The 21,020-nt window shown below is 33.2% G+C and overlaps 2 protein-coding genes across 3 annotated transcripts; one reads left to right on the forward strand and one right to left on the reverse strand.

Annotated features, from left to right (window-relative positions):
- Nucleotides 1-526: 526 nt before the first annotated feature.
- LOC102620752 (purple acid phosphatase 2-like) lies at nt 527-3,998 on the reverse strand. 2 transcript variants are annotated; one of them, XM_006487276.4, is made up of 9 exons: nt 3,788-3,997; nt 3,528-3,646; nt 3,202-3,402; nt 2,998-3,109; nt 2,614-2,843; nt 2,024-2,162; nt 1,376-1,596; nt 1,030-1,151; nt 527-933 (listed from the first exon to the last, which is right to left on the reverse strand). In XM_006487276.4, exons 2-9 carry the CDS (start codon nt 3,582-3,584, stop codon nt 735-737), a joined length of 1,281 nt encoding a protein of 426 aa, XP_006487339.2. In that variant the 5' UTR covers nt 3,585-3,646; nt 3,788-3,997; the 3' UTR covers nt 527-734. The 2 variants fall into 2 exon arrangements, with proteins under 2 accessions (XP_006487339.2, XP_006487338.2); XM_006487275.4 differs by having other exon boundaries at nt 3,528-3,998.
- Nucleotides 3,999-17,103: 13,105 nt separating this feature from the next.
- On the forward strand, nt 17,104-19,283 carry LOC102620490 (probable cysteine protease RD19B). The gene is made up of 4 exons (XM_006487274.4): nt 17,104-17,649; nt 18,003-18,122; nt 18,368-18,617; nt 18,781-19,283. Exons 1-4 carry the CDS (start codon nt 17,164-17,166, stop codon nt 19,050-19,052), a joined length of 1,128 nt encoding a protein of 375 aa, XP_006487337.2. The 5' UTR covers nt 17,104-17,163; the 3' UTR covers nt 19,053-19,283.
- Nucleotides 19,284-21,020: the final 1,737 nt, after the last annotated feature.

Here is a 21,020-nt window from a genome sequence, read left to right on the forward strand (position 1 = left end):
ACTTTGGATCACTTCAAAAAAAATAAATTAAGGGGTTTTATTAGATTTTACTTTGAGAAATTGAATTCGAGACTGGATTTTTCTTCTCTTAAATTCAAAACTTCCTCATGGATATGATTTCTCGAGTTCAAATCTTTGACCTGATTGATGATTAAGGAATAGGATTCTCGGTGAGGAAATACTATCGTTTCTTGATTTGAGTTTCTTAAAAGAATTGATATAAATTTTATTGAGTTTTTAAAAATTTACTATCACGTATCTTTTAATAAAATTTTAGGTAAAATTTAACTTTTTTTAATTAATAATTATTAATCAACACTTCAATTATTTATTTAATATATGATCATATCAGAAGAAAATAATAATCCTTCAACTATATAATTGTTGACCTTTACTGTAACTTTAATTATAAGATCATATTATCCTTTAATTATGGGATAGTTGACCTTTACTGTAACTTTAATTATAAGGTCATATTATCAGTAGATTAAAGTTTTTTCATCTTATGTTATAACTCACACGAATGTTTAAAAGAAATTTGGTGAGTAAATTTATTGTCTAAAAATGACTAAATAACAACTGGCTGAAAGCCAAACATTTGACCTGTATGAATCATATAGTTTTGCTTTATCGATAGGCAAGAACAACGTATACAAATAGCATTACATTAAAGATTGAAATTATCAATGACTCGGGATTTTGTATTTATTCCAGGATCAAGTTGTGTATATATCTCATGAATCTGCTGTTGTAGAATCATCAATTGGACTCCAAAATCTGTTCAAAAACCACATGGAATCAGCTTCCACGGCATACCCATCTTGATTGCGGTTCCAACCGTAGTAAGCGTGAGTTCGGTTCTTGATCTCAAAAATGGCATGGCCAAAACTGGCCTCACGATAAGCTGAGTATGCTGGCTGTGGCTCCGTCATGCTGTATCGACAAGAAATATTAGTATCTGACTACAACCCCAAAAAATAAAGTCCGCTTTATGTGAAAGAAGATTGATTATATGTACAATGATCTTACTTGGTTGCTAAGCCCTCAAGATTGCCTCCATCACCAATGATTATGTACACGGGTGCAGATAGATCCTTAACGGGACTGCAAAGACCATTCACGACATTGTAGGCAATGTTGGAAACACGTTCCTGCAATTTCAATATACAAGTTGTCTTGAGTAAGAGCAGAAAGGAGAAATACTTTCATATTTCCATAAGCAGAGATGAATATCATTTTGAAAAACAAAAGAAGACAGAAAATGGCACGCTTCTGAAGCACATTCTAAGAGTGCTAAAGCTATCATAACTATACAAGGAGACTTGAAGAAACTAAAAATCAGTTTAGAATGTAATATCGTTGAAGGAATACTTACAGATCGTTCATAGGCATGGACATGGCCTGCAAAGACCACATCAACTTTGTACTTCACAAGCCATGGTTCGTACATTACTCTCATGGTTTCTCCTTCCATGTAATGATAGTTGTAGCTATTATACCAAGGGGCATGCATGAGAACAATCAACCATGGTGTCTCACTTCGGTTGACTTTTGGTAGCTCCTCTTCCAGCCATTTATACTGAGGAGTGTATTTTCCTAGAGAAACAGAGAAAGTTAGTCGGTAGCAGAAACTTCGAAGAAGTATGCGAGGCCGTTGCCAGAATTTGAGTTATCATTGAAATTACTAAATACCAAAACAACACTACATGGAGATCCAGAAAACTACAAAGAGATATGTCCCCACGAAATGTGAACACAACGTTCCTTTATCAAAATTTTCTGTTGGAAAAACACAATGTGTTCTCCCTTAGAGTGAATCAGGTACATTGACCCAAAGCAAGGAGCACAAAAATCACAAAGCAGCTAGAAGGTAGTCTTTGTTTAGCAGTTTTTGGATCACCACAAATGCGCTCAGAAGTCAGAACTGCTAGTTAAACATAAATTTTTGTTGCAGACGTGCATCGTGCACAATTGTGAAGTTTGAAATTCTTGTTAATAACTGTAGGTAATAACACATCCTTACCATATGCTGAGTATGAAGACAAGACTATGATGTAAACTGAAGCTCTCTTTATCGAATACCAAAAGGGAGCAGTACTTCCCGATGCTCTGTAAGGAACATGATAACGGTGGGAATAAGGCTTGAAAGGTACGGTTTCACCCTGCAACAAAGATACAACTCTTCTGTCTTACCATTTACTGACGGTTACAAATCCAACAATGGCAAAAGCAGTAACAGTTATAGCATACTTTTTCCAAGTTCTAATTTTATTTCATTTTCCAGCCCCAATCTCAAGAATAATTGGCATGCCTAGCTCATGAGACATAGAGAACCCTTAGCCCCTAGGGAAGCCCAAGATGCGAGCCATTCTCATAACTAGGCAGTGAAGCAGTAACAATTAGCTACCAATGGAAGATTTAACAGATTAGGAATCTAGCTGCAATAGTTTTTCAGATTGAAGACAACACTGCAGGATTGAAAATAAATTGTCTGAGAGGTATACTACATAGCAATTCTTCTGCTAAACAGATATCATAGAACTGCTGATTCATGTTAGGAAATGGAAAATTGATAAATGTATACTTTCCAAGGATATCTTAAGATACGCTTACGATTTCTGGGTAAAAGTCAATTTCGTGATTTCCGGCTGTCCATATCCAAGGTTGATAAGCAGCACTTCTTTCAACGAACCTTCCCCATGTATCCCACCTATTATTATCGTGACAAGGATAGTTGTCAGCATAAGATAAGTCCCCAACAAACAACAGAGTCTGCCCCTTTCGTGGATTCCTCTCGTAATGAGTAAGTGTCACATTTGAATCATAACTCTGACCAAGATCCCCTGCAAGCCAAGCCCCAACAGTAACTTAGACATACACACATACATATAGATATAACAAGCACCAAAGGACAAAGATTTTGTAGAGTTCCTATAAAATTTTGTCAAAATCACTACTAAAAACCAAAACGAAGTAACAATTCCAAATTCGAATTACCAATGAGACCAAATGAATATGGGACATCAGGGCCAACTTCAGGAGGAGTCACAAACCAGAATTGTCTTTCGGTGTGTCCAATGCCAACCACATAGTAATATTTAGTATTGAACTGCCAAGAATTCACACAAAGAATAAAATCAACATAATATTCAAAATGAAAGTTCTTCAATTACAAATAAATTTACAATACAAAATATTCACCTCTAAATGTCTGATAGTGCAGTGATGAATGTAACCAGAAGTATAATTGTAGTATTTATAAGTATAAACTTTGCCCTCAGCCTGTTCCTTCTGCTCGCTATTTTCACTCCAATAAACCACTGTATTAGTGCCTGGCTCATCCACTGTAACCCATGACACTATCACTGCCTTCCCCACAAGATCCCCTTGAGTTATATGAACCTAAAAAAATATTAAAATTATCTTTATAAAAAAAAAAAAACCCTACCCTTTATTTAACTTAGGAAAACAAACAAACTTACGAAGATGAGAGACAATAAAAGTGAAAAGGATCAAAGAAAAGGAACCTGCTGAGGAGCATTATAGCCAGGAGGGACTTGAAAGACATCAGCATCAAGGGGCATGTCAATGGTCTTTTCAACTTTCCTGACAAAGCTGCTAGTTTTGCCTCCATTAACAAGCGAAGCTGCATTCAAAACCAAACAGAAAACGGCAACAACAAGAGGAGAAGAGAAACCAAGCAAACCCATTTGAGTATTCTCTGTAAACAACTCTAACACATTGTCGTCTTGTTACGGTCGATATACAGATATATATAGAAACTTACCGTTTGAACATAAAATTACGAGGAATATTCGGAGGGAAATACGAATAATATACGACAACGTAAAGGTCAATTTTTATTTTATTTATTTTTGAATGCCAATAAGACTCTTTTTGGCTGAGCCCGAACTTGAACCAGATGTCATTGCTTGAGGAGAAAACTAAAGAATTAGCACATAGAGTGGAGAAGAAATATCAAAACATGTGAATAAGACTAAGAAAGTAAGAAGTAATTGCGAGTTGACTTGGACTGGGAGTACTGGAAAAGTTGTAAACAATTATTAAGACGGGTAATTTTAATCCCACCCCCAAAATGTTTTGATATTTGACATCGCGACCCAAATGATTTTCCGCTTACCACCTCATAACCATTCCGTCCGAGTCCGCCGTTAAGTGAAACGACTTTGCTTTTAAATTTGTTCAAATGACGGATATGTCCCTTTTTTGAATTGCATTGATTGCAAATACCCTTACAACTAAACAAATTTTCATTAAAAATACAGTTTTTTTTAACACTAATTTAAAAAATAAAATCTAAACCCAGTTGAACAACATGCAATCCACACTTTACAGTAAGCAACAATCAAAGAATTAGCAATGAACTGTTAAAAAAGAAAAAAAATTATAGATGATTGCTAAATTTTCATTAAAAATACTGTTTTTTTAACACTAATTTAAAAAATAAAATCTAAACCCAATCGAACAGCATGAAATTCACACTTTATAGTAAGCAACAATCAAAGAATTAGCAACGAACTGTTAAAAAATAATAAATTGTAGATGAGTAATACAATTTACTTCGAGTCAAACACCGAACATTAACACCGTTTTAATTAATTTTATTTTTTTTAATTTTAAGTTCAACTTTTGCATTTTACCTTTTTTTTTTTTTTTGTCTTCCCAACCACAGACCCCCTTTATCTTCCTTTTGGGCTACACAATTTAGCTGTGGGGATGCTTTGTGATTGGAGAGGGTTGTAGCTGTAAAAATAATGATAAAAAATACAAATAACATTTTTTTATATAGTTTTACTTAAATAAAACAGTACGTTTTAAAGTGTCAAGATTTAATTCAATGCAAATAACATTTTCGATTGTAATAGATGGAATTGAGTTCAATTCTATTTTGAGTCATCGTCGAAAGACAATCCAATGTCTCTAACACGTCATCTAAGAGAAAGGGAGGAAAAACTAAAGATAAATAACAAAAGAATAAAATTTATTTTCAGTCTATTTGAATCGATTAATTAAATGGACAGTTACACTCTTCGTACGCGAAAAAAACTTTGCGGGCGCGGTGTCAAATGTCAAGAAACTTGGTGGTGGAACCAAAAATTTCCCATAATTATAGTAGTCAAAGATTTAGATGGAAAAGCGGCAAATGACAAAGCGCTTCGTTTTTTGACAATTAAGAGGGTCAAATCCGACATTTTGTGTTGTTGGATTTGTTTCTGTACCCACGGTCCCATTTTAAACTTCAAATTATTCATGATTGATTTGAGGACAAACATTTTATGATCATAATATATAATCCCAACTTATTTTTTTAATTGGACGTGTCCGATGGAAATAAATTTTGGACGATCTTGTTGTGACAAGATTTACATAATAGGATAAATTAACTGCTAATGGATATGTTATATTGCATTAAATGATGACACATAATGAGGATTTGCTATTAATTTGCTTTTTGGATAATTCTATCGGAAATGCCAAAAAGTTATGGTTGTTGGCGTGAAAATTTGTATCGCCCAATATTCGATTCATACGGTTGTTTTTATTTGTTCCTTTTTTCAGTCGCTTTCATCACGAAAAAGAAAAAGAAAAAGAAAACAAAAAAAAATCCCTTCCGTTCCATCACTCTTCCTTATAGATTGTATCCAACAAAATATGCTTCAGCACAAAATTATAATAAATTAAATCAATTTCATCTCCAACTAAGGTAGCAAAATAATATAAAATGTTTATATCCGATGACAAGTAATATAAATATCGATGGATTAAAATGTTATATGTTAAGAATAAATAGCAATTACAATGGTATTATAAAAAAACTATTGCCAAATAAATTGATTCATACAATTAAATTATTTAAGTAACCTTTTTTTAATCTCAAATCGATTATTAAAAGAATTTTCCTAAAAATACAGTATACATGAGTCTTTGTTATATATATATATATATATATATATATATAATATCACATTATGAAATCTCAACGTCAATTGACATGGATAATTATCTTCAAATATTTATGTGTCTTCTCAGCATAACACTATCATATTAATATTATTATATATAATCATTTTTAGGTATGAGTGTCTTTATATTTTTTAATATAGACACATCATAAAATAATGCGGTTTAAGAGAATTAAAAATTAACTCTCTCAATTCTCATTATTTAAAAACATGTATTAAAAAAAGAAAAATTATCAATTGTATATCTTTATTTTACTCTGCTATCAAATTTACTACAACACTTTCAGGGTATATCAGTCGTCCACCCTAAATTGACAAAATGTATCTGCCGTCCACCAAACCGTTAGTTACCGTTTAAATATGATGACGTCAAAAGGGTAATATAGTCTTTTCACATTATTCAAGTGATAATTTAAGGGTATATAAGTGATAATAAGAGATTTTAAGAGTATACAAGTGATAATTTTTAAGGGTTAAATCGTCAATCTATTATAGTTTTATTAACTTTCAAACGGTAGCTAATGATTTAGTGGTCAGCATATAATTTTTGTCAATTTAGGATGTACGATTGATACACATTTAAAGTATTATAGTATTTTTTATAAAAACGTAAACTTAAGATATACAAATGATAATTTCTCAGAAAAAAAAAAAAAAAGAGTGTCCGGACTAGAGAACAGCTCTTATCATATATGTGTGTATATTTATGTTTTTCTAATGAACGGGTGAGAGTAAAAGTTGCGAAATTCAAAATACAAAACTTCAAGCATCTGATCAGAGCAAGTAGTAACCAAATGGACTCTCAAAAGAGAGAAAAGTAGAAGAAAGGTTAAAGAAGCTTTGATTGATTTGTATCGCCCACATTATCGTCATCTCCTTCAATTGGTGACTCATGAAAGTGCCTTTTTCAAAATCACGTACTTCCTCACACTTTTCATGGAGCGTGTGTCCAACGAAACATACTTTATTGAGATAATAAAAAATAAATAAAAAAAGAATAATTCTATCTTCTCCAGACATTATTATATCCGTGTTTCCGGCTTTAAAGTCAAAGTTCTATATAAATTTTAAATGTCATCCACTGATGATTTTATCCAAATTCAATAGACAAAATTTAAAATCAAAATATAAGATTTAATATGATTAACTTATCGACTAGTGTATTTTTTTTCTTTTCTTTTTTCAGAATATTACATTTGCAGATATATATATTTTAAAGATTCCTTACTAATGCATAGTCGAACCTTTTCCAAGGTGTGAATATGAAATGGAGACCGCACCTTAAATGTTCACGTGATCAATAAACATTTAAGCAACCTTAGTTTTTTACCCTTGAAACCGACAATCTTGAGATCGAAGAAGTGGGGGCGGAAAAGTCGGAAAAGCTCTTCGTTCCTAATTATCCTGTAATTAAATCAACCAGAACCATAAAAATGCATAATTACAATGGGATTTCAATCAGTGACTTTTAAGATTTCGAGTAACAACAAAAAATAATGCCAACTTTGATCATAATATTGTTACTTATAAGAGATTCAATCTCAAGTGAATATATATTTATCAATTGGAATTTGGTCATTCAAAGGGAAAAAAAAAGCTCTTAAGATGATATCTCATAAAACACCAGTAAAATGTAAAATTATTAACTAAGAGAACAATTTTTACTCTTATGTATACAACTCTACATAATCTAAACATGTTTTTATAGTCAAAGTAAACTTTTTTTTTTTCATATCCAACATTCGAATTCCTTACATATGGACAAAATGGGAAGTGCCGTGCGTAAAGTATACAGTAGCTAGACCTTATATCGGTCCCAAATTTAAATGAATGGAAAATATATATGTCATTAAATTTGTATGTTTAATTAGATATGATAATAGAATCTGAATCTAGCCCGCATTCGTAAGGATTTGGAATATCCAAATCTAGAAAAGTTCATATCCACTTATTAAAAATACGGATTCGGAGGTGGAAAGGTTAGATCCACTTATATCTAGATCCAGATCAGATAACCTGATCTGATTAAATTAAAAACACACATTAAAAGTTAAATTAAAAATTAAATTTATTTAGGGATTTATGATGTTGTTGTATGTTATTCATGTTAAATTGTTAATTGCTGAATTGTGATTGAATTTTATTTAATGTTATTACGTAAATTATATATATAATTATTGAATTTTGATTTTGCGGATCCAAATATTTAAAATATCTTACTGCATTCGTTGCGGATATTACTCGTATTTAAATCTACATATTTTTTTATAAATTCAGATGTGAATCCGAATAGAGAAATGTAAATGCGAATCTGAATCCGATTTACCCAACTCTATGTTTAATAGAAAATCTTAAAAACAACTCTAAAAATTTGCTGTGTTACGGTTCAATGTAACATTAGCAAGACCCATAAATGATCGTTCGCAAGACTTTCTGCGTGCTTGAAATGTGTGCCGCCCACGTTGCTCATGGCGGGTGTAACGAACGTGGAAGAAGAAACACTTGGATGGGCGAATCTTATCATTATCACATTTATGTCATGTCAGCTTTTTGGGCTTTTCGGGTTTTTTTTTTTCACCCAACTTTTCTCAAAATATGGCAGGCCCATTTGAACTTTTTAAATAATTTTTGCTTCGCATCAGTTTTTGGTCCATCCAATCTTCTTTACTAGTTTGAAATATCCACTCTCATTTTTTTTTTCCTTTTTTTTTTAAATTTGACATAATATTAAAATATTTAGTTTGAGTAATGAATAGCATGTATAAAATGTATTTCATTGCTACTCTAGTTTGTATGCATGGTAATTTTTTTAAAGTATCATCAATAATCAAAATTATAGTGAGAACAAACATTATCTTTGAAAGAAAAACCAGTGGGGACTGTAAAACAAACATCAAATACGCAGTAGTTGTGGAACTTTTGGGGCAACACTCGACACTCGCTTGCAAATTTGGTTACAAAGCTTGTGTCTTTATCAGATTCTAAATGGACCCATTTTAGAAGGACGTGGGCTTGTTTTGAAAATGGGTACAATCATGTTAGAAGAGGGGCCTTTGGGCCTGGGGCTCAACTGAATACTAATTTTGATTTCAAGGTCTTTTTGATTTTGTAGGATCACACCTCATCAGTTTCTTCAAGATATTTGTTTCCTTCACTTCATCACCAAGTAACCGTAAGCACTAGTAGAGATGGCAGAAAAGTTCGTCCGGACCGGACCTGGCGTATGCGGTCCAGGTAAATATTACGGCGTCAGCCACCATAGCTGGTCTCACTCAATTGTTTTGTCACCATATCAACTGCAGCCTCGCCATCACAGCCATGACCCATGAGGTATTTTTTTTTTGCTATTATTTCAAAAAAAATGATGAAATTGAGTATTTGGCATTATTATTGTTAGGTGTTATATATATATTAATTATTTTCTTGGATGCTGGAAGTGTTTAGAAGCATGAATAATCCTGGAAGTTTAAATTGCTTTCAATTCTCGTTATGCACTAAAAAGGGCAGAAATTGTTCTTTAAAGACAATGCTTCTTTGGCACGATTGCTTCTTAACTTCATCACATTTTGCAATTTGTGTTTGTTGTTTTATTGATCTGTCATTTCTGACTTTGCTTGGAATTGGTACCTGCCTAGTAACTGTTTGGCTGAAACTGGGGACGTTACTGGCTTACTGGTTTATTTCGATGGATATGAATTTGAATTGTTTTTTTAACTAATTTCAGTTATGGATAAAAAATATAAATATATATCAAGGACTTTAATAGATTCTTAAAGAGGTGCCAATAGTTCCAACGTTAACACACTCGTCCAAATGGATATGAATTTGAATTGTTGCTTCTAATAGTTGAATTTAGATTTTAGATATGCTTAATGATAATTTTTAGATTGCTTTAACTTAATTTGTTGCATAACATTTAGGTTGCTTGTAAGTTAATTTTGTTATATAATATTATAACTATGTAATTTGCATGATTATTTATAATTATTCATTATTTTTTTAGAATAAAGAGCAGTGCGATGTCACAGTCACAGTCAGACAATATAGAAATTAATTCTTCAAATACTCCAAATTTATCTCGGAATGTTGAAGATAGCTATGATAATGAGGTTGAGGAGATTTCATTGTCAACTGTTAAAGATAAAAAGGGAATGAAAGTCTCTACAACTTGGGATTACTTTACAAAAGTAACTATTAATGGAGGAAAAAAAGGCAAAGTGCATGCACTGTAATGCAATTTTAGAAGCCAAATACACATCGGGGACCACGAGCTTGAACAGACACGTGAAATCTTGTTTTTTGAAGAATCAATGAAAAATACAAGAAGCACTTCAAGGAAGTCTCAAAGTGCTCAAAAGAGAGGATGAGAGTTGTGACATTGGCTTTGACAGTTTCGATCCAAATATTTTGCGGAGTTTGATTGCAAGGATGGTGGTGATGCATGAGCTTCCACTTAAATTTGTGCAATATAAAGGCTTTACAGAAATGATGGCACATGCCAACCCCGTGGTTAAGCCAATGAGTAGAAATACATTGAAGAATGAGATTTTGAAACTTTATCATATTGAGAAGGTTAAGACTTTGCATATGTTGGAGAAAAATCATGGTAGAGTGGCTATTACTACTGATTTATGGACAGCAAGTAACTAGAAAAAAGGATACACGGTTGTCACAGCACATTTTATTGACAACTCTTGGAAATTACATAGCCGAATTTTAAGTTAATTTTTAATTTTTCTATAACTTTTTATTTGCTTAATTTTTCTTTCAATTTTTTATTACTTATATTTGATTTCTTTTAAAGTTTAAATTGTTATAATATTTTAAGTTTGTGTATTTAATATTATCACTTGAATATTTGTTAGGTTTATTTATGTTCCGAGCCCTCATACTGCTGAGGCCATTTCTAATGAGTTGGTGCAATGTTTGTTGGATTGGAACGTGGATAAAAAGTTGTCTTCAATGACCTTGGATAATTGTACCACTAATGATGCGATGGTGGAGAAATTGTTATTAAGGTTTGATCTCGGTACCTTAATTTCCAATGGTAAATTTTTTCATATGAGATGTACTGCTCATATATTGAATTTGGTTGTGCGGGATGGGTTGAAAGTTATAGAAAACGGGGTTGGAAAGATTAGGGAGAGTGTTAGTTACTGGACACAAACACCAAAACGATTTGAATCTTTTGAGCTAGTTGCTAGGCAACTGAAAATTAATTGTAAAAAAAGTTTGAAGTTAGATTGTCCAACTCGTTGGAATTCTACTTATGCCATGCTTAATGAAGCATTGATGTATAGAAGTGTTTTTTCTCGGTTACAACAGCGTGAGTCTCAATATAAGAGCTTGCCTAGTGATAGTGAGTAGGATTTGGCAGCCACAATGGTGGAGCATTTGAAATCATTTTACATGTTAACGGAGATGTTTTCGGGTACAAAATACCCTACTGCTAATTTATTTTTTTCGTTAATATGTAAAATGAAAATGTCAATTAATGGGTGGCGCACTTTCGATAATCTTGCTATTAGAATTATGGCTGATAAAATGGTTGATAAGTTTGAAAAATATTGGAATGAAATTCATCCGATGTTAGTTGTGGCTGTAGTTCTTGACCCGAGATATAAGATGTTGTTGATTGATTTTTATTTCCCAAAGATCTATGGTGATACAACAGATGAGCATATTGAGTGTGCACGTCAGCTTTGTCATGATTTAGTGAAAGAATATGAAATGAAAGCTATGATTTTGAGTGATAGGCAGGATGTTGGGTTGAATGATGTTCCTTTGGAATCTTCTTCGCCGAATAAGTATTGGGATGTAGATGAGTTTGAAACATTTTGAAGTCGAAATAAGCGTGTTAAGGTGACTAATATCCTATTTTGGGCGAGTTGGCCAAGGATATCTTAGCCATTCATGAAATATAAGTGTGCAACCCAAGGGGGGGTAAATTAAAATTTTTAAAAATTATCCTAACAAATCCACACAACAAGCAATCTAATGTCTTAATAAAAATTGAAAGCAATAAGTTCAATAAAAGCACAATAACTAATGAGTTAGAGAGAAGAGAAACAAACACACGAATTTTTACGTGGTTCGGTAATCCCCACCTACGTCCACGCCTCCAAGCAATCCAAGCTTCAGGATTTCACTATTCAAGTCTTTCCAAGGCTTCAACCGTTTACAATTGACTTCAAGGTGTCAATGAACCTTTACAACAAAGAGATTATCTCCCAATCTCTTCACTCAAGTGTCTCACACACTCAAACTCTTATAATTAATATGCAGAAATGAAAGTTACAATAAAACTCACTCAATGAGTAGATATTCAAAAATGAAGAATAAGGAATGATTCAATGTTTTGTGTTTTGCAAGTTGAAGGCTCAAGATATCTCGTATGCTTTTTGTTTTTGCTTGTTGGAGAGCTTGACAATGAATTGGATTTGAGTTTTTATAGTTTGAGCTCAAAAACTAGCCATTATGCACATTTTGGTCGTAACCGGCTTGTCGTTTATGGACATCCGATTAGCCACTTAATGTTACTTTTATAGTCAGAATTTTGAATTTCTGAACATCCGGTATGCCGCTTGTGAAATCCGATAAGCCGTTTAAGTTTCAGAAACACTCTGCCCGAATCCGGTCTACCGTTTGTCAGGATCCGGTTAGCCGCTTGCTACAGTAACTGCTACAGTGAAATATTTTCTAATTTTATAGTTTGACCCCAAAACTTTATAAAACCGTATTATGACCCAAAACGTTATGAAATTTTTCAAATAGGTCCAATTTCAGAATTTCTAAATATTACTTTATTACTCCTAAAATATTCTAAAATTAAGATATGACCCAAAATATGTGAAATTATAGAATGACCCAAAACATTTAAAGATTTTCAAATAGGTCCAAATCCGAATTTCAAAAACAATATCAAAGGTTTAAAAATACTTTCATTTTAGTCCAGAACACTTTGATTCCATAACATCATTTTCTTATTATAAAAACACAATTCATAAATCTTTATTTAATCAATACATGTAGTTTGTTATCATCAAAATCAATATCTATAGCCATATAGGCTAACAATTCCTATATCCATTGTTGCCTCTGAGTCCGCTTTTAGTACCGGAGGCAGATTTTTGAGTCCGCATCGTAGTAGACTTCATCCTAACACTTTGGAATCCTTGATGTGTGCTCAAAATTGGATTTGGGCTTCTTCTCAAGGTATAAAGTTATTTGAATTATGTTATAGTATTATTTGTTTGCTCAAAATGCTTTTAAATCTTAATATGTTATTTTTGTTATTAGGTGGAGTTTCGGAAAATGAGATTTTTGTTGGGGAGGAGTTAATTTCAGATGATGATGATGATGGGGCACAATCGTCGAGCTGCTTGACATGAAGTTATTATTTACATATGTTACATTATTGTATTTTAAACTCTTTTATGAATTACGTGTGTTTGATATTTTGGGATTTTTATATGTTATGTTGGTTATTGATATTGGAGTTATGATATGTATTATGTATGCTACATTTATTTAGATTTATTTGATGATTATTGTCATGTTCAATTTAAATTTTAGATAAGGATTGAATGAATTTAATTTAGAAATTGAATGAATTTAGGTAGTAGATAATAGATTGAAATGATTTTTATTTTTTATTTACTTAAATTTATAAAGTAGATTGAAATTGAAATAGTTAAGATGTTGTAACAATTTATTATAGAATTTTTTTCCCTTTTTAATTTTAATAATTCCATTAGATGTTTGCCTATGTTAAGATAATAAGATGTTTTGGTTTTCGACTGTTACCGGTTTGTTAGAACTTAGAAGTAAACAATTGTTTTGGCTGCATTTTTTTTTTCCAGTGCTTTCACCTTTGAAAATGCGGGTAAAGAAAACCCGAAAAAAAGCTCGTGCCCGGATAGTGCCGGGCATAGAAAAAATCCAGGCATGGTCCGGGTCCGGGTAGCTACGTGTGACATCTGAGTCAGGCCCGGGCAGCCCCGAACCCGGACCTAACCTGGACTTTTGCCATCTCTAAGCACTAGGTTGTGTAGCTCTTGTTGACGAGAAGATTGGAATACTAACAAGTTGTTTAATTTATTTATTTATTTATTTATTGAAGAGTAAGGAGAGTTTATTTTTTGTTATGTTATACATAATTCAACAACCCAATTTGTTAGTTAATAATTTATGTAATTTTTCACTGTATTTGTTTAATAGAAATACATTGAAAACAATATGAAAAAATATTATTTCAATTTGTTCATCGTTTGCTTTCTTCTTTCTTTTTTTCCATTTTTTATTCACATAATTTTAAAATTTTTGTAAGTTCATTCATTGCGACAGATCATGAGATAAGAGTCTTAAGTTCATAAATATTTGGCCACGTAAGGGTGACAAATCTCCCCATTGGGCCTACCGAGCCCCACCAAAAAGACCCTACAAACAGCTACTGCAAAGGGTTGTACGAGAAGCTGCCCTCGAACAAGCTCATGTGTACTTGTCCGATAGCTTTAAATGGACAGTCACATAGGGAGTGCCCCGACCCAGAAAGAACCCATTATATTTGAATTTACAATAATTTTAGGTCCTTTCTTAAACACTCTTACCTGATTTAGAGAACAGTAAATCACACCTCGACACATTCAAAAAGACTAGAAACGCCCTCGGGATGCTCAATTGTATAAAGTTAAGATCATTTCACTAAATGCCATCACCAGCATGCCTTTAGCCTTTAGTTATGTTAGATGATCATATAACATACATGATTCTTCCACAATCATTGGATTTTTATTTAACAGTTGTTAAAGAATCATACATCTTATATGATAATGTAAGATAACAATCTTCATACCTTTAACAATTATTTTCTTCTTTTTAAAACTTTGCACAGGTCTTTCCTCCCAAATTCTTCCCATAAATCCAGAGAGATCATTATCAATAATAAGTCTTTATGTAGTGTTTGGTTTGAAGAAGAGTAAGGAAATGAGAGGAGAGGAAAGTGGAAGAAAGGAGAGGAGAGTATATTGAAATTCTTTTCTAATGTTTGATTTGTTACAAAATTATACAAAGAAAGGAAATGTCTTAACTTTTATTTGGACAATTTCACCCTTTAGTGTTGAACTTTCAATATTTACCATAAATATAATTCAAAAAATTAAACAATAAATTTATTTAATCTACTACTTAAATAACTAATAAAAATTTTGTTTTAAGTAATATAATTATATTTATAATTAAACTCTATTCAAACAGTTTATTAACATAATTTTATTTTAAAATTAGTTTAATTTAATTTGTTTCTAAATAAATTATGACATAATACAAATAATTTCTTAATTAATATATCATAATTTTTCATTTTTATTTGAACAAAAAAAAAAATAGAGTTGCCGCCGCCGCCGCGTCCACCGCCAACCACCACTGTACCATGTCATTCTAACTCGAGAATTATATGAAAACTATCAGAATTTGGTGATCTATAGATTGAAACAACTTATTTGGCCGAAATACTTGATGTTTGTTCGGATTTGAGATAGTCAAAAAAATTTCAAATTTCTTTTAACTTGATTTGAGGAAGATAACTTCATTTTTTCACTTGTTTGACATCATAATGACGTTGCTCGTAGGCCGGCGACTCCAACGGTACGGCGGTGACATCCCACGCGCGGGTTTCAGCGGCGGCAATGATGGCGGTCCGGTGAATGTTAAATTTGTATTTCAATTTTTTAAAATTAATTAAATAAATAAAGTGATTTTATTAAATTATTTAAATCATTGCTTTAACTTTACTAATACAAAATTAATTATCTACAATATTAAATTGATAAAATAAAATTATAAATAATAATAATTTGATAATATTAAATAAGTCAATAAAAGATTGAAGGGTAATTTTGGATGTTTTGACTTCTAATGGAGGAGGAATTCAAATTCATTACTCTTTGTTATGAAATCTAAATTCTACATTATGATGTATATTAAATTCTAATGAAAATTAAATTCTTATAAATTATGATAAATCAAACAAAGGAAATAAAAAAAAATTAAATTACTTTCCCTTCTCCCTTCCTCTCCTTCCAACCAAACACCTCCTTAAAATATTTTGGTCCACATAATGACTTGACTAGAATTTTACCAAGACATTAGTTGATAAGGGAAAAAAAAAGTATGTTAATGATTCTGAAATTTGAAAATTTAGGGAAACAAAATACATTAGTGATTCTAAAATTTGAAATTTTCATTGTTTTAAAAATTATTTTCAGAAAATCCAAACTAGAAAATCAAACAATTCATGATTCCTTTCCCCCGGTATGTTCAATAATTTTGTATGTGGCTACCTAGTAATTTACTAGAAACGCAACGTCAACAACTCAACATCACCATATCACCGTATTTTATTGCCCATCCGCTACATCCCCACCGACCAAAACGGAAAAGAAAAGAAAAAATGACAGTTTCAACCTATCCCCTTTAGTATTACAGAACATTTTTTATGAAAATAAGAAAAGACACACACAAAAAAAAAAAAAAGAAGAAGAAGAAGACAAAAGTCGGTTCCTGCTGGGGTCGTATAATCTAATTAACATTCCAATCCGCAAGTCTTTGTATGAATAGTCCCTATTTCAATGGAAACATAAAACTACACGACAGCTCCCATTTTCTTTGTATCCAATCACGTTCGGTTAGAACTAACAAGGCAAGCAACTTCCGTTCCCTGAACTCTACACTCAACTCGTGCCACGTGCTCTATGTCCATTGCCCCTTCTTCTCCTTCTCCCCAAAGCAATGCCCAATTAGAATATATAAAAAATTATAAAATAATACGTTGGCTTTATTTTGATCAGTTATTTTATAAAAATACATATATTTATTAAATAGTATTTCTCACGGTAATTAAAAAAATAAAAAAAATTCTAAATATTATTTAGAGTATGGTGAATAAAATTAACCACCGTAATTTTGTGCTAAGTAGAGATGTAAATCTTATCCATAACTTGCTTTTTATTTAAAATATATATATATATTAATTCATATAAAAAATGATTTTAAAAAAATCAATAAGTATCTGCTGGTTCGGGTGTGTGTATGTGGATCTATATATATATATATATATATATATATACACAGACTTACCTGCTAACGAACGCTTCTATTGATATCAGCATTGTCTAAAAACATGGGATCTAAAACAGTAGTTTTCTTTCTGGTCTCTCTCGTCGTCGTCTCCGCCGTTTCATCAGGGACGTTGATCGACGATGTTGATCAGCTGATCAGGCAAGTAACGGACGGCGGTGACGAGATCCTAAGCCACCACGAGAGCACCAACAACGACCTCTTGGGCGCAGAGCACCACTTCTCCCTATTCAAGAAGAAGTTCAATAAAGCGTACGCTTCGCAGGAGGAGCACGACCGTAGGTTCACTATTTTCAAGGCCAACTTGCGACGCGCCGCGCGTCGCCAGAAGCTCGACCCGAGCGCCACCCACGGCGTCACTCAGTTCTCCGACTTGACTCCGGCCGAGTTCCGCCGGACGTACCTTGGCCTCAGGAGGAAGCTGAGGCTGCCTAAGGATGCGGATCAGGCGCCGATCTTGCCTACGAATGATTTGCCGGCGGATTTTGATTGGAGAGAGAAGGGCGCTGTAGGCCCTGTTAAAGATCAGGTCTTTTTTAATTAATTAATCAACTTATTTAAAAAAAAAGAATTGCATTTTTTCGTTATTATTGTTGTTTGTTTGTATTTATATTTTTGCTGAAATTTGTGTCTCTTCACTAAAAATATTATTTTACATTATTGAAGCTTCTATTTGTTAGGATTTTTGTAATTTTCATTTATTTATTTTGAGGTCGTGCTATAGAAAGTTAACCATTTTTTTATTTTTTATTTTTTTTGGATTTCATGTTTGTTAGGGCATTTAGTTTTGGCCTTTGATTTGTTTGTATTATTTAAATTTGAATTTGGATAAAATTATGTTGGATTTGTAATTGATTATTGTTATTTTGTTGTGATGATTAGGGTTCATGCGGATCATGCTGGAGTTTCAGTACAACAGGGGCCTTGGAAGGTGCTAACTTCCTGGCAACTGGAAAGCTTGTGAGCCTCAGTGAGCAACAGCTTGTGGATTGCGATCATGAGGTTTGTGAATAGATCTCACTCTTGGATTATAAGATTACTTGCATGTATATAATGTATATAACCGTTTGAATATTTGTTGCCTTAGCTAATTTTCTGTACAGTATTATGACCCCATTATATGCTATTTGCTTGTACATTGAAAATTTTGTCCGCCCAACCCCCCCGGCCTGAAAAGTTGCCAATTAAGCTCATGTCAGTGCTTCTAATTCTTCTAATTGAACTGTAATGGTTATATCCGTCTGCAGTGTGATCCTGAGGAACCAGGTTCTTGTGATTCTGGATGCAATGGTGGGCTTATGAACAGTGCTTTTGAGTACACACTCAAGGCTGGTGGGCTTATGCGGGAGGAAGACTATCCTTACACCGGCACTGATCGTGGCCACGCCTGCAAATTCGATAAGAGTAAGATTGCTGCCTCAGTGGCCAACTTCAGTGTTGTCTCCCTTGATGAGGATCAAATTGCTGCCAATCTTGTGAAAAATGGTCCCCTTGCAGGTAAATAATTCCTTCTTGCAGATGGTTTCATGTCATGAGGATCTTTTCTGTTCATGTCTAGGTTTGCAGTGGCACTGTAAATCAGAATTTCACTCTGGTAGTTTAATTAATGGAGATGTTCATTGGCTTTAACCGTAATACCTCTTTCTTTGTTTGAATGCAGTGGCCATCAATGCCGTGTACATGCAGACATACATTGGGGGAGTTTCCTGCCCATACATATGCTCGAGGCGATTGGACCATGGAGTGTTGCTCGTGGGATACGGTTCAGCTGGCTATGCTCCAATCAGGTTGAAGGAGAAGCCATACTGGATCATCAAGAATTCATGGGGTGAGAGCTGGGGAGAGAACGGATACTACAAAATATGCAGGGGTCGCAACGTCTGTGGAGTCGATTCCATGGTTTCGACCATAGCTGCTGCTGTTCGTGACTGACTCCAAGTAAGGAGTAGGTTATAGTAGCAGATACAGGTCCATTGGATGTTTTGTATATAAAGCATGCGACTTTAATGTTGAAACAATTTCCTCAATGCATAAGAAATGATTTCTTATTGCATCTGGGTGTCAAACTGAAATGTCTCAATTATGTCATTAAGTGGAACTCCTTTGTTGTAAGATTAAGACTGTTATCTGACTTTATATAAATTTGGCAGATCAAGGACATGACATCAAATCTTCCGAGCTTAAAATGCTCTTTGGAAAGCGTAACACTTCCTTTCAAAAATATGAAATACCTATTCAAATCACTTATTATCATAATGGAGTCATTACTATAGTCAATGGGAAGAGTATTAATTTTACAAAAGGGGAATACTCTACTTCATTCAAACACATTTATGTTTTTTAATCTTTTAGTTTGTAAAATAAAGGATTTTCCTATCGAATTGGGACTGAATATGAAAATGGTAGATTTATTTTGTCAGGGAGTTTATAAGTTAGGAATTTCGTTGTTGGAAGGGACCCTGAATATAACAAATTTATTTGGTAGTATAGCTTTATGAAATTTATAAGTTTTCGAGTAGGCCAGTTATCAATTTAGTATATGAGTTGTGATATATTTACAAAGTTAATATATCTTAATTGATATGGCAGACACCAATATGAGAAGAAAAAACAAATCGAGTGACCTTTTGTTGTCCTTCGTTCAATACAGAACCTTCATTGTGAGATTGGTTGAAGCCAGCTTTAGCGTCAATCCGAGTACTCATCTCCTCAGTACCCATGTTGTGCCAATAGAATGAAAAATTATGATGCGTCAGAATTTATGTCATTCTGTTGCCGCAACTCTCCCTTACAACCCACGGAAGGTACCTAATGCAAACATAAGGAGTGTCACGTACTCAGCCTTGTGAGGATTTTATAGTTTATACTGCCAATGGACATTGCAAAAGAAAATTTTAGGAAAAGAATACAAGTCCCATGTGAACGTATTATTTCAAGCAATTGCGGGTTGTTAGAGATGAAAGGAACACTCTGTCTGATAGATGGTGTGCTGCCTGGGAAATCAAGTAAAGCTAACAGATGCCGGTTGTCGTTTGCTTCATAATCTAAAGTGCATAGACAATACAGTTCAAGCACCCCATTCATTTTATAACAAAAGACCAAAACCTTATATTTTTGGCTTGATGTATCATAGACCAATGACTTGAAGCAGCAAATTAGAACTAGATGGTGTACAAGGCAGTACCTTCTGTCAAGATAACTGATGACATCATATACATAAGAGCTGGCCAATTTGCTTCGATAGAGAACAGTAGTAAACTACCACAAGATCCAATTGTATCGACTCTATCCTCATCTTGGACACTCAAAGCAGCAAATTTCCTAGCTCTCATCCCATTCTCTTCTAATTTGTATTAGAAGTACTGAGATCCAGGTAACCTGGACCTAGCGGCAGTCATAATCTTTGACATCTGACGTTGAATGTGAATGTCTAGAAGTTAGGATCAGAGATCATACTGAACCAGGCCTTACATACACATTTGAATATGACTATAGATTTTGTAGGAAGTGTAAGTAAAATCTCACACATAACATCATGAGTCTTCGGTTTCGACATTTTCAATATGAGCAAAGAGAAATGGGTTGACGATTTCCTTCTCGCTTTTCTTCATTTTCATCCATCCTCGGAATATATATAACAATTGTTCTTTGTCTTTGAACGTCTGCAACAACATTAGTTTGTGACTTTACGAGTAGTGTTATACAAATAATTAAGCAAATACCCAATTCCTATATAGATGCAAGCACACACAAAGCAAAGGGAGGTTGCCACTTTTGGTTTTCTGTTTACCCAAACAATCTAAAGTTGTATCGTATCCGTTGTGCCCCTAAAGGTTTGGCAAAGTAGTTTTCAAGTAACTTCGTTTTAACCACAATTTTATTTTGATTGAGAAAAGTGAG

This window comes from Citrus sinensis, chromosome 8 (assembly GCF_022201045.2).
Source record: "Citrus sinensis cultivar Valencia sweet orange chromosome 8, DVS_A1.0, whole genome shotgun sequence".
Taxonomy (NCBI): Eukaryota; Viridiplantae; Streptophyta; class Magnoliopsida; order Sapindales; family Rutaceae; genus Citrus; species Citrus sinensis.

Coding starts and splice junctions, on each gene's coding strand:
- LOC102620490 (XM_006487274.4), top strand. CDS start 17,164: ATGGGATCTAAAACAGTAGTTTTCTTTCTGGTCTCTCTCGTCGTCGTC. Junction 17,650..18,002: donor TAGGCCCTGTTAAAGATCAG/GTCTTTTTTAAT, acceptor TGTGATGATTAG/GGTTCATGCGGATCATGCTG. Junction 18,618..18,780: donor GAAAAATGGTCCCCTTGCAG/GTAAATAATTCC, acceptor GTTTGAATGCAG/TGGCCATCAATGCCGTGTAC.
- LOC102620752 (XM_006487275.4), bottom strand. CDS start 3,710: ATGGGTTTGCTTGGTTTCTCTTCTCCTCTTGTTGTTGCCGTTTTCTGT. Junction 3,403..3,527: donor GCTATAATGCTCCTCAGCAG/GTTCCTTTTCTT, acceptor ATATTTTTTTAG/GTTCATATAACTCAAGGGGA. Junction 3,110..3,201: donor GCACTATCAGACATTTAGAG/GTGAATATTTTG, acceptor AATTCTTGGCAG/TTCAATACTAAATATTACTA.